The 15,577-nt window shown below is 41.4% G+C and overlaps 1 protein-coding gene across 1 annotated transcript in view; it reads left to right on the forward strand.

Annotated features, from left to right (window-relative positions):
- The window catches only part of ENOSF1 (enolase superfamily member 1), an 852,891-nt gene that overhangs the window by 425,474 nt on the left and 411,840 nt on the right, over positions 1 to 15,577 (forward strand). The window contains exon 9 of the mRNA XM_044065235.1: positions 2,917 to 2,951. Within this exon, the coding sequence (XP_043921170.1) occupies positions 2,917 to 2,951 (35 nt within the window). The remainder of the gene's footprint in view (positions 1 to 2,916; positions 2,952 to 15,577) is intronic.

Consider the following 15,577-nt stretch of genomic DNA (forward strand, 5'->3'; position numbering starts at 1 on the left):
TAAAGAGAGTGTAGTAAAAGGGGTGAGGAATTACCTCTTGAAAAAGTGAAAGTGAAGTAATAGGTGGCATAAGTAACAGCCAGGTCTTCTCTCGCAAAATCTGTCCATCTCATGGCTGGATGTCCTCACCTCCTATTGCCTTATTCCCACTTCTTCCAAATCTTTACTAAATTGTCTTCTGTTTTCCTGTACATGTGACTAAACCACCATAATCTGTTCATCCTGACTTTATGTGCAAGTGGAGCCACTTTAGGCTCTGCTCTGATGCCCTCATTTCTTCATCTGTCCTACTGTGTACATCCTACTGTCAGTCTCAGGCATTTCATTTCTATCACCTTAAGCTTTCGTAGGTGAGATGCCTTCATTGCCCCTGTTTCTGTGCTATATGGAAATAGTGGTATTGTGCCCCTTACTCTTCAGTTTCTTTGATATTCTTCTGTCATACTATTATTAAAAAGGAATTTAATTCTAATCACACATTTTGTCAATATTGAAACAAGCTTCAGGGTATAACTTTACCTGCACAGCATGTTTTGCTTATAGGATGCCTTCTTTTTCAAAACCTAGTGGAACTTTTTTGAATGGTCTTTCTTACTCCTTGATCAAGATGCACCTCTGTTCTATAGGAGGCCTGCACCCCCCCCCCCCAGGGATCCACCCTTGCCAACCAATTTCATTTTGACGCAGGTCTTAAAGGGGGTACTTCAACAAACTGCCTAGGAAGCCAGTATCTCCCCGACTTGGGCCTTAAATATTGCAATCTAAAAGTCAGCAGTGGTGCTTTTCTAGCCCAGTGCATGTCTGCCTTTGAAATTCCTGTCTTCGTGCCTTTGTCTAGAATCATTTTTAGAGCTACAAGTCCTCAAGTGCATGGAACCTTATACGGTTTTACAAAAATAGAGGGTCATCCTTAAAACCAACCCTTACTTTATGCCCAAAGTAACATCCAAACTGGCACTTAGACTCTTTAGCACCCAATTTTTCCCTAATCCTCAGAATAAGCGAGAGAATTCTGCACCTACTGGACATGTACCAGTAGCTCAGGTATTAGGTTGTCAGGCTGAAATAGGCCAATTATTGATTTCTTTCATGCCAACTAAACTTGAGAAACAGGTGGCAAAGAAGACCCTTTTCAAGAAGTTGGCTGATTGTATTGTATTTTGCTATGATTTCAGTAACAAGATGCTAGGGGTACTGGCTAGGACACACTGAACAAGAGCAATGGCCATGACTGCTGTATTTTTGAAAAATGTGTAAACCCAAGAGATTTGTGAATCATTCACATGGTCTTCAATCCACACTTTTTGTAAGCATTTATAAGCTGAACATCCAGTCCAGGAGCAGAGCACAGCTAACTTCATGACTGCTGTCGTGTAGGGTATGCTGTAATCTCCACTCAAAATATTCCATTTTGTTGTAATACTCTCCCAAAGACATGTAGTACTACTGTGTTTGTCCCCCCAGTTCATTTTTGTTATGGTCAGCTAGACCTCGGGGAACTGGGAATCCAGGGTGTGCTCCTCAGGCACCCCCTTCATTACTACATTCTTTCTTTAAGGGGCCATATCAATACTACCTTAACTTCACCACAAAGTAAGTAGAGATGCAGGGTCAAGGGTCCTCATGAACTTTCCAGTTGTTGGGCTGTGAGCTCTGTGTGTCGTTAATGGTTTCCTTAATGATGTTACACTTGAATGCTTTTCTGCCCAAAAATAAATAAATAAACAAATAAGTAAAATAAGTAATGGCATGAGCATCTTCTATTAGCTGTATGCTAGCCTGATGTCTGGCAAGGAGGAGAAGAGGAAGAAATACAGCTGTGGGTGAAAGATGCAAAAGCTCTTGAAATCAGACAGAAGATCAGGCATCCACCTTCAGCAATTCTCATAGGTAAGGAATACTCCTGCAGTGGTGATCTCATACTTCAACATTTACTGTAGTGATGAGTTGCTGACATAATTGTACTTTAATGTGGGGGTTCGTGAAGTTAACTTTCACTGTGCTGTCCATCATGGATAACCTTTTGAAGGCCCGAAACTAGTTAGTGCGAGTCCCGGAACAACAAGACTTATTGACTGAAAATGTGGACTTACATATACCATGCTTAAGATTGTTGTTCCTCAGAATAATTTCTCCAAGGTATGGTGATATGTGTGTGTGTGTGTGTGTGTGTGTGTGTGTGTGTGTGTGTGTGTGTGTGTGTGTGTGTATGTATGTATATATATATATATATATATATATATATATATATATATATATAAATAAATATATAAAAATCATTTTTGGGGGAGTGAGGACTTTCACCCCATATTGGGGGGGGGGGGTCAGGGGTGTTTGCCCTTGCAAAAAAAAAAAAAACAAGTTTTAAGGAGGACAATGATGTTCGACGTTTGTTTTTCTCATTTATTTTCGGTCTGTTTCTCAGATTTCTAGGGCTCAGTATTCTGAATCTCAGCATTCCTCTAGAGAGCTCCAGGATGTTGTGTTTAGTGACTTAAGCTTTGAACATGATGAATAGCTGGCAGTTCTTGGCACACTTTGTATGTTTTAAGGATTGCAGCATCTCTTCAGACTTATGCCTTCATTCAGGTAACCATGTTCAAGCCAATACTGCTGTGGGGGTGGGGGTGGTAGTCTGTAGGATATTTAATTCTTCTCTGAACCCTTGGTTTTCATGCCATTTTCCATAATTTGGTTTCATAACTAAAAGATCAGCTGAGCACTAGTAACTGCAAAGTTGAATTATTGTGCTATGTGATACTCTTTATGATTAGCATTGATGCACAAAAATTCAGTTTGCCTTTTTGCCTTTTATTCACCTTATTAAGACTGGCAGCTTGTACCTTGAGTGAGATAAGTAGCAGAATAATGTGTGAATTATGAGTTCATTTGTAACATTTATGTTTTCCTCCACAGTTGTGCACTGAAGCACTAGAAGCTGGCTGGACAAGGTATGTATACATAAATGTGTGTTGATTGCATATTTAAAGTCACTTGTTTATTTATCTTGCTTATCAGAGAAATTGCATTATACCAATGGCTGTTTTATGGAGAAACTGGCCATGGTATGTGTATTACCTGCAGTAAATTTGTCCCTGTTCACTGGGGAACTGTTTTATTTCTTCTTATATGTATAGTGTGAGATCTTGGACATCCAGCAGAGCTACCACCAGCTCAGGTAACTGAGAGCTTAGTTTAATTTTATTACAAAAGGGTAGTTTCTTATGAGGACAGCATCTCTGTCAAGCTACACTGTATTATCTTCATTGAGATAAAGATTCAAGTTTCCGATGTGGAGATTGAACTCGCCTATCTGTGGATGTAAGCAGGACTTAATTACAACTCACCATCCTGAAGTGGTTAACACTGGTACCTAGCTGCCTTTAGATTATATAAACTCACTTTGATAATGTCTCCAAATTTCCCAGATTTTATTTATGTAAAACTGCAGTCTTAAGTATAAAAGCCTGTGAAACTCAGGCAATTAATCTAATTTATAACTGATGTATAAGTTTTCCTTTATTTTTAATTTTACTGTAATGAATGTGATGCACTTAATGCACTGTTTCACTGGTTCCTAATACTTTTGAAATTATACCTTCCAACAGCATTTTTTCCCCTTAAGAGAAGTTCATCAATGCTGAGCAGTGTTCCTTTTGGTTGCAGTCTACTATATAGGAGATAGGTTGGGCTTTCAAAGACCAGACCAGCAAACCTTGAAACTGCAGGACAGAACATCTGAAAATACTTTTTTGCAAGCATAAAATTGATTATTCTTTGTGGAGGAGAACACGTGCCGCCACCCCACCACCACCACCACCACCACACACATACCTTCTGTGCTTGACAAGCCTTCCTGTGCATCCTTTAATTATAATAATATTAAGTTTTTACATTTCAGAGGAAAGGGATGTAGCAACTGCAGACTGTTGGTGGCTCACACAGTTCTTTACATTAGAATGGAAATCACAGTGCTGGTCTTCTAGTAACTGCAAATTCCCTTATGCCTCATACTTTAAAAGAAACATGCAGTGATGTAAATGTATGTTTGTTTCTTACTTGATTTTTTATTTATGCTGTTCACTGGAAATGGCAAAATTTCTCCTTTGCCTTAGGTATTCTCTCATAGTGCAAAACTATTGTTTTGATCTTTCAGATATTGCGCCTGTGTAATACTTTAAGAAGGGCACTGCATATGGTGTACTGTATGTATGTAGCAGTAGTACAATAAGCAGTGGCACATTTTTATATTACAGTGTTTTAGTACTTCTTTGTAAGTAGTTGTTTGGTTCTCATTTTCTATTGTGTTGTGTATACCATATTTAGCTGTAGTAACATACCAGCACCATCATAGGTTTATGATACTCCATTAGAATCATATACCCGAACCTCAAAAATAACCAAACACAAATGGTCAATCATAACAATATTGACAAAGAAAAAAATGTTTGTTGCAGAATGGACAAGCACCCCTGCACCTCCCAAACCCCTTGCAAAATATGTATACCAACTCTGAAATTCTACAGTAGTGGGGAAAGGGCAAATTTCCCAGTCCCCACTGTTCTGTGATCTTACTCTGGCAAAGACGGTAACATTCCATCAGCTGATTTTTGATCAGCTATACCAGGTTTTCCCAAGATCGGCAAAATACAGACTACAAAGGATTAGTCTAGATAAAATTACTTTATTTAGCAGATTTATGAGACTGTCTCTCTGATGCCCTCCCTATGGGAGGAATAAAGATGATTTGTTGAAGTTTTAAGTAGTTTATTCAGTAAAGCAGGTAGATGGACGAGTGTTTTTGTTTTAATTCCCCCACAGGGAGGGAATCAGAGAGAGAGAGAGAGAGACTCTCATAAATCTGCTGGCTAAAGTGATTTTTTTTTTTGGATTAATCCTTTCTGTCTGTTTCTTGTTATGCCTGTCACCACCTGGATCACAGTTTACTGGATTACTTTTATTTTAAATTCAGCAAAATAGCAATGTGATCACAAGTACGTAAGCCATAGGTTCATAGGTTCATAGGTTCATACTAGGCTATCTGCCCGAGGGCATTTACAAGCCTAGCCCATCGTTTTGTGGCTTACGCCACCCCTTTAGTATGGGGAACTATACCCATTATTTTGCTGTGCCTCTGTCGAGCAGTGACACTGAGGTAATCCCTGGGGTATATCTGCGATCTCCCATCCATTGGTCAAGATTTCTCTTGAACAAGGCCAGCGAGGTGCTCTGCCTCACATGTACCGGGATTTTGTTCCACAGCATAGGGAGTCTTTGGGTGATGAATCTATCCCTCCAGCACGTCCTATTAATAGCCGTGTCGAGGTTTAAGTCTCCGCCTTGTGGCTCTGATGGATCTAGATTTTTGAGGTGAAGCATATTCATCAAATCTGGGTTTGACATGGCCTTGTATGTTAGGCAAAGGTCACCTCTGAGCAAGCGACTGAATAGAGCTGGAGTTCTTTCAGTCGGGCAGCATAGGACAGATTTTTGAGACCCTTTATCCTTTTGGTGAGGAACTTTTGTGGCCTCTCCAGCTGCTGCAAGTATCGGGTCAGATACATTCCGAATGGGGCATTGTACTCAATCATTGGTCTGATGAGTGATGAGTAAAGGGAGACTATGACCTCCCTTGATCTAGATGAGAATCCCTTCATGATAAGGTGGGCAATGTAGAAGGTCTTCCTGACTACTTTAGCTACATGGGTGTCGAATGACAGACTACTATCAACCTGGGGACTTCTTTCCCTCTACAAAAACAGTTATGTTGTTTTTTTTTTTTTTTTCCTAAGTATTCTTGGTCGAGCATTTGGGTTAGATTATCTGTACTCTGATGTTCTGCCACTTCAAAGAAATATATATCTCCCACTATCATATAGCTTGTGGCATAGCACCCATATTATTATCACTGCAGAACTATGACTTTGAAATGGTAAACCAGCATTGCTTACATCCTGGAGGGATACAAAAGTTATGTTTACTAAAATAGCACAAGCAAAACAGTAATTGAGCTGTAAATCTACATACTCTGTTTTTATTACAGCCAGTTTTCTTTTTCAAGTTTTGACAGATTTGCAGGTAGTAGCCTGTAACAATGAAAATAAACAAATAATTGCCAAAAACAAGTGGTACATAAAAGTTTTTTGCAGGAACACAAGACTGCTGCATACCCTACAACCACCTTACCTAAATATACTAACTCTAGAGTTGCTGTGGCTGTGGAGAAAGATAAAGCCCTGACTACAGCCCAGTTGAGCTGGGTTTGATTATTGGCATGGATAATTATATAGTGCTCATATCTGAAGGGGAGGAGGATGGTTTCACACAGTGTGGCCATTTAATTAAAAAAATAAGTTAACAAGGTACATTTGTTGAATGTTACTTGGTAGTAAAGCTAACTTATTCAGTGATCCTACTGTAAATTCTCCTAGTGTTGGTAAAAGAAACCACTGACTATTTTTCTTGATTTGGTGACAGGCCACACACTTATGGGGTCAGTGCAGATGAGATTTTTTTTCCCACAACAGAACCAATATTGGGCACTCCTTCCTGCTCATTACTGGTCCATTGTTCCTTCTGTAGAGGTGAAATATGGAGCCATTCATTCCCTGATCAGAGTAACAACCTCCCTAGTGCCTTTATTTTCTGATTATGTCAAGAGCCTTATTCTCTCATTTGTGCCCCAGATAGCAATAGTCAGGAGTTAGAGAGCATAACATCCCATAGTCCCTTATCCACATGGCCAGTGTCTCTCAATAGTTTAACTAAAATTGTAATGAGTTGTGTACCCGATGGTGGTACTTTATAATTTCTTAGGTGTTGCACCTAGCTTAGGTCTTAACAAATACAAAAATATTGGAATTAATCATGTGCCCATACACATATCTCTGTTTTACCTGAGACACTCCCATCCATCCTACAGCTTCATCAGTCGCCTGAGCCAATAATCGAATCCATGTTGACTGGACTGTATTCAGGGCTTTATCTATCTGTGCTCCCAGATCAGCCCCTTAGTATATAAAGGAAAAGGGGGTGGTAGGGTATACAGGAGGCTTGCTTCCCTGGAAAAATCTTTTTAAAGTGTCATTTGTTATTGGTGATTATTTTCATTGTTACAGGTTAGGTTTTGTTGAGTTGATTATAGTGGCTTTCTATATTTGCCAGTTGTAGCAGTTTCAGTATTTAGGATTTGTTTGTTGTGACATGTATCCCTCAATACCTTTCTTAAGGAAGTAGCTGCAAAAGTATTAATGCCTTTTGGGAGGGACAAATACAGATGTAAACAGTATGACTCCTATAGCCGCAGTAAATATTAATTCATTGTGCTTATATATTTGAATGTACCAGTAGCATGGTTGTTTTTGGCAATGCTAACCTCCACCATTCACAGTACATTTCTGACAGCTCTGCCTTGTAACTGGGTGTTTTTGTTCATTCAGCTGTATATTTTCTCATATTCCTGTTCATTCTGTCTTCTGTGCTGTTATTTTTAAAATAACAGATGTCCTGCCTCCTCTCTACAGATGGTACATGTCTGCTCTGCAGAATACATCTCAGAGAAAATCTACATACAACTTTTCCACACTGTTCATTGTTACTCCACAGTTCTGGTACTTCAGCTTTGCATAAGCATTTCCCCTTACCTTGTCACTTGTTCTGTATCCTCTCAGTTCTTTGGTTTCACTGCTCTGCTCTGCTCAGTTTGGCAATTTTTTTGTCTGCAGTACTCTGCCTCTGTACTGTTTTGTAAAGGATGCCTTTACAATTCATCTAAGGCTTGTGGTGCAGAGCAGTAGATGTCTCTGAATCCCATCCTTTAGCCTCTCAGGTAATCCAGATGTCCTTCCATGGATCACTGTTGCAGTATACCACTACTGATGGAGTATCCTACCGAGGTAACCGGATGTCTGGCTGGAATACAAAGCCAAAACCTTCCTGATGCACTTTACGACAGGTCTATGACCTCAGTCCTTGGATGTAGGGGGTACAGTAAGCAGACATAGGGGAGTAAGATCCTCAGACTATCTTGTCACCAGTCTGAATACAGGATCTTTATTCCCACTGGTCTGACAACTGCGTTGTCATTGCTGCTGTCACTACCTAGACTTATTCAGATTAGTATCCTGGTGGGGAACCTTCTTTGTTCTTGCATTTTTACACAAGATTTGCTAATGTCTAATAAGAGAAGGAAGTGTGTGGTTGTTGTAGGCTGATCCCTTATCCACTCCAAGTGTTTCTTTGTTTAGGGGCTGAGCATAATTACAGAAACTGTAAAATCTGTCAATCCTTCATCCCAAAAACCCTTCAAACCAGATTTTCCTAAATACTTATTTAGAGACCCAACATCTGAAGTGCCTCATGCCTCATGCAAAGCAAGATGTTAAAGTCCTTGGCCTTGTATATCCTGCTCACACCCAAAAAGAAGATCAAGAAGCCAAGGCCTGAATCTTCAGCTGCAAGGCTAATTCAGATGTTCCAACTAAGATGCAGCAAGAATCCATGGTACGTCTGATTCCTTTTCAGATGGCTGCTACCTTGATCCTGCTGGAGGCCTGTATGGTGTTTGCTACCTGCGTGTCTAACAAGACAGAGGCTACAGTGATGACAGAGAACAGGGGAAGCTTGAATGACCAGCTCAGAGGGACCACAGGGCATACTTCAAATTCCTGTTAGGGAATAGGTACCAGGCACATTGGTAGAGATCTGTCAGAGTTCTGAACCATTGTGCTTTGTTAGGTCTAATTTCTATCTGAAATAAAAACAAAATAAAAAAACAGTGCAAACAAAAGGAATGACTTGCATTTTCATAAGGCCATTTTGTCTTTGAAGCCCCTTTCTTTCATTACTACTCTTTCCTTCACAAGCCCTCATGCCCTCTGAAGTGGCTGCTTGCATCCTCATCTGAGGAGGAGGAGGAATCTGATTCAGATGAGGATTCCTTAGCATAGCATCATATTCATTCCCCTGAACAACTAGCTTTAAATGGTGAAGACATCCTGTCCCCTTAGTCCCCCATTGAATACATTTCCTTTGGGGAGACTATCACTAGGATGATGCATCATTTTGAATGAGAAACCAGGCAAGTCATTAACGTACAGTAAAGATACCATGATTTACTTGAGGTAGGGGGTCCTAAGCCCACACCTGTTACCCCAGTCTTGGAAGCCTTCTTGGGTTCTTTTCTATGCACTTCTGCCTCCAGTGATTCTTAGCCTCAAGGTCCCAAAAAGAGTGATATAGTCCTTGTAAAAATCTAGCTACACAGACAAGCCCACTAAAGTTATACCTGCAGCTAACGTGTTACTATCAGATAGCGACAGTATGGCCATGGACAAGTATGGTAAAAAGCTCTACACCTCTGCCACCTTGGGCTTTAGGGGCCTAAATTTTCAAACCCCAAAGACAGGATACCTTTTTGTCTATTCTGGGGGTTTTAAATAAAACTGTGACAAACTTAGAGGATTCCGAGCTTAAGGCACTGGCCGTGTACATGTTCAGTCAAGCTACACAAGTGGCCAGTCATTCCATTAAATGCAGCTATGATGCTGGAGAGGCTGCAGCTACTGGCTGTCTTATTCACAGATTTGACTATCTTCACCTTCAGACTCTCCCTGAGGATTTCAAGACCAAGCTATTGGATTCCCCCTTTTTAGAGGCATTTAGTTTGGCCCTACTGCAGCCAAACCTTTTAAAAGTCTGCAGGAGAAGAGAAAAGTAATGCAGAATTTCAAACAGATTTTAATCGCATCAGTCCCTAGCTATCAAAGGAATCACCCCCCCCCAGGAAAGGCAGAAAGAAGCCCAAGAAAATATTTTAAGACAAATCTACGAGAGAATCAAAACCTGGAAAAATGCCCTTTCAAGATAAACCAGCATCTATCAGACTATCTACTGCCCTCTTCGGTTCAAGCCCCCCATGCAAAAATCTTGTTCTGCCCCTTGCCACTCAGGAATTAAATACTACAGACAAATGGGTCTTGTCTGTCATCCAGCACAGATACGAAATGTCTTGGAAGTTGCTTCCTTCTTTGAGGAGAATCCCTCCTACCCCTCTTAATCAGGCTCACCTCATCCAAGACATTTAGGTTGGGTTTGGATCCAGTCCCTGAATCCGTCTCCTCCTTTATTTCCAAGCTCGACGTCCTCTGCCAGCTTGTGGCTAACTCCCTATCCCAGCATGTACTGGAAAGATCCCCAGATCTCGTTTGCTGCTAAACAGACCGAGCTTTTGTCTGCTAGCTCTGGTTAAGTACTACTTTTTCAATAATTTTTTATCAATAATTCCTAGGTTACTTTAGTTCTTTATAGTTTAGGGTATCTGTTTAGTATTTTCGTGTTTGAGCTGTTTCCTAATTTTTGAATGTCGTTTTTTTCACTAGGCCTTGTGCTTTCCTTTCCCAGCTTGTTTGTGACTGTAACATTTGTGGTACAGATTGTTTAATATTAGAGAACTGTAACTAGCCCATTTAAATAAGAGGGTTTTAAGCCTTGTGTTTCTTACTTTTCCTCCAAGCTTGTTGTTCAGTGTAGTTGGTGTTGTAGTAGTACAGTTTGCTTGAGTTAGAGAACTGTAATAGAGCCTGTTTAAGTTAGAAGGCTGTGTCTTGTTTTTTTCTGTCTATTCTCTGTCTACAATAGCTCAGCCCATTTAAGTTAGAGGGTCGAGCCCATGTATATAAAAAAAAAAAACTGTTTGTTGGTCACTGTTATTGTTGTTGTTAGCTGTTGTTTAGTCTTCCTTCCTTTCACTTTAAAATGTCCGATAAGGATTCTAAACCCTTTGGGTTTTAAAAAGTGTGACAGATGCAGCAAAAAGATGCCCGTCAACAATAGACACACCCTTTGTTTTTATTGCCTTGAGGCTGTCCATCTCTAGGAGTCATGCTCTGTTTGCCACTCTTTTAATCATAGAGCCCTCCTGGAGAGAAAAAAAATAAGTTGATTTTAAAAGGTCTGCTCAAAACCCCCTTCTCAGAGGCACTGGAAGAAGGTCCGGGTTTGTCTAGATCTAATAAGTCACCTTCTGCGAAATCTGACAAATTAGACAAATTTTCAAAGTCTGAAAAAAGACCTTCCTCTTCTTCATCCTTGGTACAAAATTCCTCGATTGTCGCTCTCAGATCCAAATTCTGTTGGCTCACACAGGGTTCCATTGGCTCCAACACCTTCTTGTTTGATGCCAGTAGAGTTTGAGCTTAGGAGCCGGCCCACAACTTGGAGCCAATCTCCCCTATTTTGAGATCGCCCATTTTACAAAAGGCTAAATCCCCCACTCTCTTGATCTTCTAGGAGTCTTTTGGATTATGATGTGGATTGGGTGGTACAGAAGCTTTTACAGACACTGGCGCTGGCCAGATTACGGTTGGATTTGACCCTCAGGGCTTTGGATCCTATGACATCCACTTCCTCTGCTCCAAGTCCTCCTCCAATCCAACCGCTGGCTTCAGAGTTGGGAGGTCTGGAGTTGGCACTAGTGGAAGTGTCTGATCCGAGACTCACCACAGGATCCATGGATCTAACCACGGCTCAGATGTCCTTGGCTCCATTGGAGCTGGAGGGGTCTAGGAGCTAACACTCTCCGGTCAGGTCCAGGGAGGGGAGTCGGATTGGGCAAAGCTGTAGGATGCAACTTTGCCACTCAGGGCTTTGGCTCAGATGAGTTCAGCTCCTACCTCAGCCTCAGGTCTGTCATCCTTGGTTCTGGGGGGTCCTTTGGTTTCTTCAGATCGGGGGATATCCTTGGATCAGGGATGGGGGAGCTTTTGAGGTTATAAGGAGGGTGCTGTCCCCACAGACAGATCCATAGTCCTCTTCAGATATTCCTACCTCTAGAGCATCGGTGCCTGCCTCTTTACCGCTGCATCCACAGGGACGTAGAGATCCTAGGCATCAGGATGCCCCACAGGGTTCCCCCCCACTCTTCTAAAACCTCCCCAGAATATCTTTCTGAAGAGGTCCATCAGAAGAGACTGTGCAAGAGGAAGCACTTAGACTCCATGGAGGAGTCATTCACTTCTGATACAGACCGACGGCAGAAAGGTCCCCATGGTCACCTCCTGATGATGTCTCCTTTGGAGACATCCTGGAAATGTTAAAGCAGAGAGTTGATTGGAAGTCCTCTAACCCTTCGGCGAAGGAGTCAGTTTACCTGAAGGCTTTTGGGTCTCACCCTTCCACCTCTTGGGTGACTCCATCTTTTGATAAGCTGCTTGAGCTGGTTTCTCGAAAGGCGTGAGAGTCCCCATATTCTGTGGAGCCTACTCCCAGGAGGCCACATAAATTTCATTGCTTCCTCCCTGGTAAATCTTTCTTGGTGAGAGTACTCTGTCGATGCCATGGTCGTGGTGGCGGCACTAAGAAGGAACTGTCAGAGACATCATCTTCTGTCCATTTTCCAAAGGAGTCCAGGACTATGGACAGGTATGGAAAACACATTTTTTCTTCAGTGACTTTTTCTCTCAGATCATTGAATTATCTCACCCATTTTATGAGACTGCAGCGGGACCTCCTAAAAGAGCTAGGAGATACCCTCCAAAGTTCAATAGCTGAAGGGGTTGCCAACAGAGTATCTTCTCAGCTCACTACCTTAAACTCAGTCATTAACTCCTCCATGAGACTCATTTCCTGTGCAGCTGATGGAGTGAGTAGAGCAGCGGATTCTGGAGTTTCCCTAAGGAGACATTCTTAGATGCTCTTATGTGACTTTGTGGAGCTCTTTGTCTTCCTTTGTAAATGCCCCTTTTGACGGCTTGTCCTTGTTCATACCTAAGGTAAAGGACACGCTTACCATCTGCAAACAGGAAAGAAAGACTCTGCCATAGCAGTCCATTTTTCCATGCCTACTAGACCTTATCTCAAAGGCCAGGGAGGTAGTGGTAAGATGTGGTTCCAAAAATCACTGAGATCTTTTCAGGACACACATGGTGAAAGTTCCCCCAGAGGCAGAGGGTGAAATAATAATGGAAGATGCCGACCTCACAGCAGAGGGGGTCACAAAATCTGGGCGACAGAGAATCTTTCTTTGGTAGGCCCTTTCAGCTCTCCTGAAAGGAAGCCCAATTGTCCAGCTCTGAAGGCAGTCAGGAGTCACTTATCTTTGTACCCAGAAGCCTGACGACAATTAACAAAAGACATTTCTGCAACCAGGGTGTAATATACTAAGGCAGGAAGGGAGGTGGAGTTGCCATATTATTTAAAATTACACTCAACCTAAAACCCCTAGAAACCCCTATACCTACATTAAATGCTGAAACCTTAGTCTCAACTCTATCCATAAATGACACCAAAAAAATCAATATTATCTGCTGTTACATCCCCCCAGGCAACAATTCTCCCCCCATAGAAGAAATCCTGCAGTGAATCTCAGACAAACTACCCCAGGAAACCATCCTCTTAGGCAGGGTTGCCAGATTTCCAGCACCCCAGGTAGGGACAAAAAAGAAGAAGAAGGTCTCTCACGGCAAGTGAAGACCAAAAAAAAAAAAAAAAAGGTCTTCAGCAACAACTGAAGACCAAAAAAAAAAAAAAAAAGGTCTTAAATGCGGAACAGAGTTCCACATTAAAGAACTGAGCTCACTCTTCTCGTGTTTAATGCATTACAGTTCTTCCGCATTCAACACAAGTAGCTCCGTGTTTAATTTTGATTGGCCCGTATGCCAGGTATGACAATCAAAAACAAACAAAGCGGAGGCTGGCGGGTCAGGCTGCTGATCTCGGGACAGTCCCTGCTCTTAGGTGACCTAAACACAGACTGGTTAGCCTGTAACTCCAACAACCCCACAAACCATATCAATCTCTATGGTTTTAGCCAGCTCATTGAGGAACCCACTAGAGTTGACAAAAATTCTCACAATCATTCTTAGACTGGACACTAGTTAATTGCTCAAAACAAAAATATCTACCAGACAGCCTAAGTGATCACCTCCCCACATTCCTTCTACGCAAATGTACCAATCTTTCAAACCCGCTACTTTTTAGACACATTAGAGATGACAGTAAATAAATAAACAAGACCTAAATAATATCCTAAAACAATGCAACTGGGGCCCACTTCATACATTGGGTTTAGAACAGGCAGTCAACTACTTTAACCACACTTTCACTACCATCCTCAATTCAATTGCACCCATTAGAAGAATCAAAATCAAGGCAAACTATGCCCCATGGCTAAGCAATGAAACAAGAGCCTTTCTAAAAGCTAAAGATAAATCTTAGAAGTATTGAAAAGAGATTACACAAACTTATCCAAACAAAACTTCCAAAAACTAAGAAATCAGGCTAAAAATCAAACCAAACTTGATAAACAAAACTATTTCCTCGACAGCCAAAACAAACACATGAGACGGCCAAAAATTCTGGCATGCCATCAACTCCCTACTTAATCCGGGTAAAACATCCACTCCAGCTCCCACCACCACCAGTAACACTAAAGACCTTGCCTCCATATTTAACCACCATTTCACTGAAGCCATCCTAGCCTTATCTTCTCGACTCTCAAATAACAACCACTCATACACTCCCAACTACCCCCTCAGTAACATCCCTACCTTTACCCTCTCACCTGTCCCAACCACTAAAATTAAAAAACTGCTATAAAAACTGAAACAACTACCCTTGCTGTAGACAACTTACCAGCCAGTTTTCTAAAACTAAAAGCTGATTCCCTAGCTTACCCTGTTTCCATCCGTATAAACCCCTACATTCAGGAATCCTACATCCCACAGCTATGGAAAGTATCATATATTATCCCTCTTCACAAAGGGGGGAAACTCTTATGAATTCTCTAACTACCATCCCATAGCCATCCTACCCCCTTATCAAAAATACTTGAAAGGTGTATTCACTCTCAAGTCCTGCAATTCCTGAACACGAACAGTCTCTTCACCCACACAACACGGCTTCCGGCAGCACCATAGTACAACTACTGCTCTACTCTCTTTTACTAATATAGTTAACCTACACAGAAATAACAACAACTTCATATCTGCAATATTTTAGACCTATCTAAGGCTTTTGACATGGTGTCACATACCATAGTACTAGACTCCATGACCTCCCTATCCTTTACCCCCTCCACTATAGCCTGGTTTAAAAGCTACCTATCAGACAGACAGCAATCTGTCCAGTGGCAAAACAAACAATCTCCCCTATTTCCAACCACTATAGGAGTCCCACAAGGTTCAATATTGGGCCCTCTACTCTTCTCCATATGTACTAACAGCCTTCATAACATCCACCCAACATGCCACACTTATACAATATGCAGATGACTCAACACTCATCTGCTCTGCACCATCACTTACAGCCCTACAAAAACTTACCCAGGAATCCTTTACCTCAGTGGAAGACTGGATTACACAAATCCAACTCATCCCCAGTCCCAACAAGACCAAATTCACTCCCAACAAAACTAAATCCACCCATCAACCTTTTATAATCACATCCAAAAATGGTACTAAGATCTCTCCTACTGACCACACCAAATTCCTTGGTGTAGAAATTGACAATAAACTACTGTTTGATGTCCACATATCACAAACAATCAAAAAGGTCCACAAAAAAAAAAATGGGTACACTA

This window comes from Protopterus annectens, chromosome 3.part0 (genome assembly GCF_019279795.1).
Source record: "Protopterus annectens isolate FY-2018-M chromosome 3.part0, PAN1.0, whole genome shotgun sequence".
Lineage (NCBI taxonomy): Eukaryota > Metazoa > Chordata > Ceratodontiformes > Protopteridae > Protopterus > Protopterus annectens.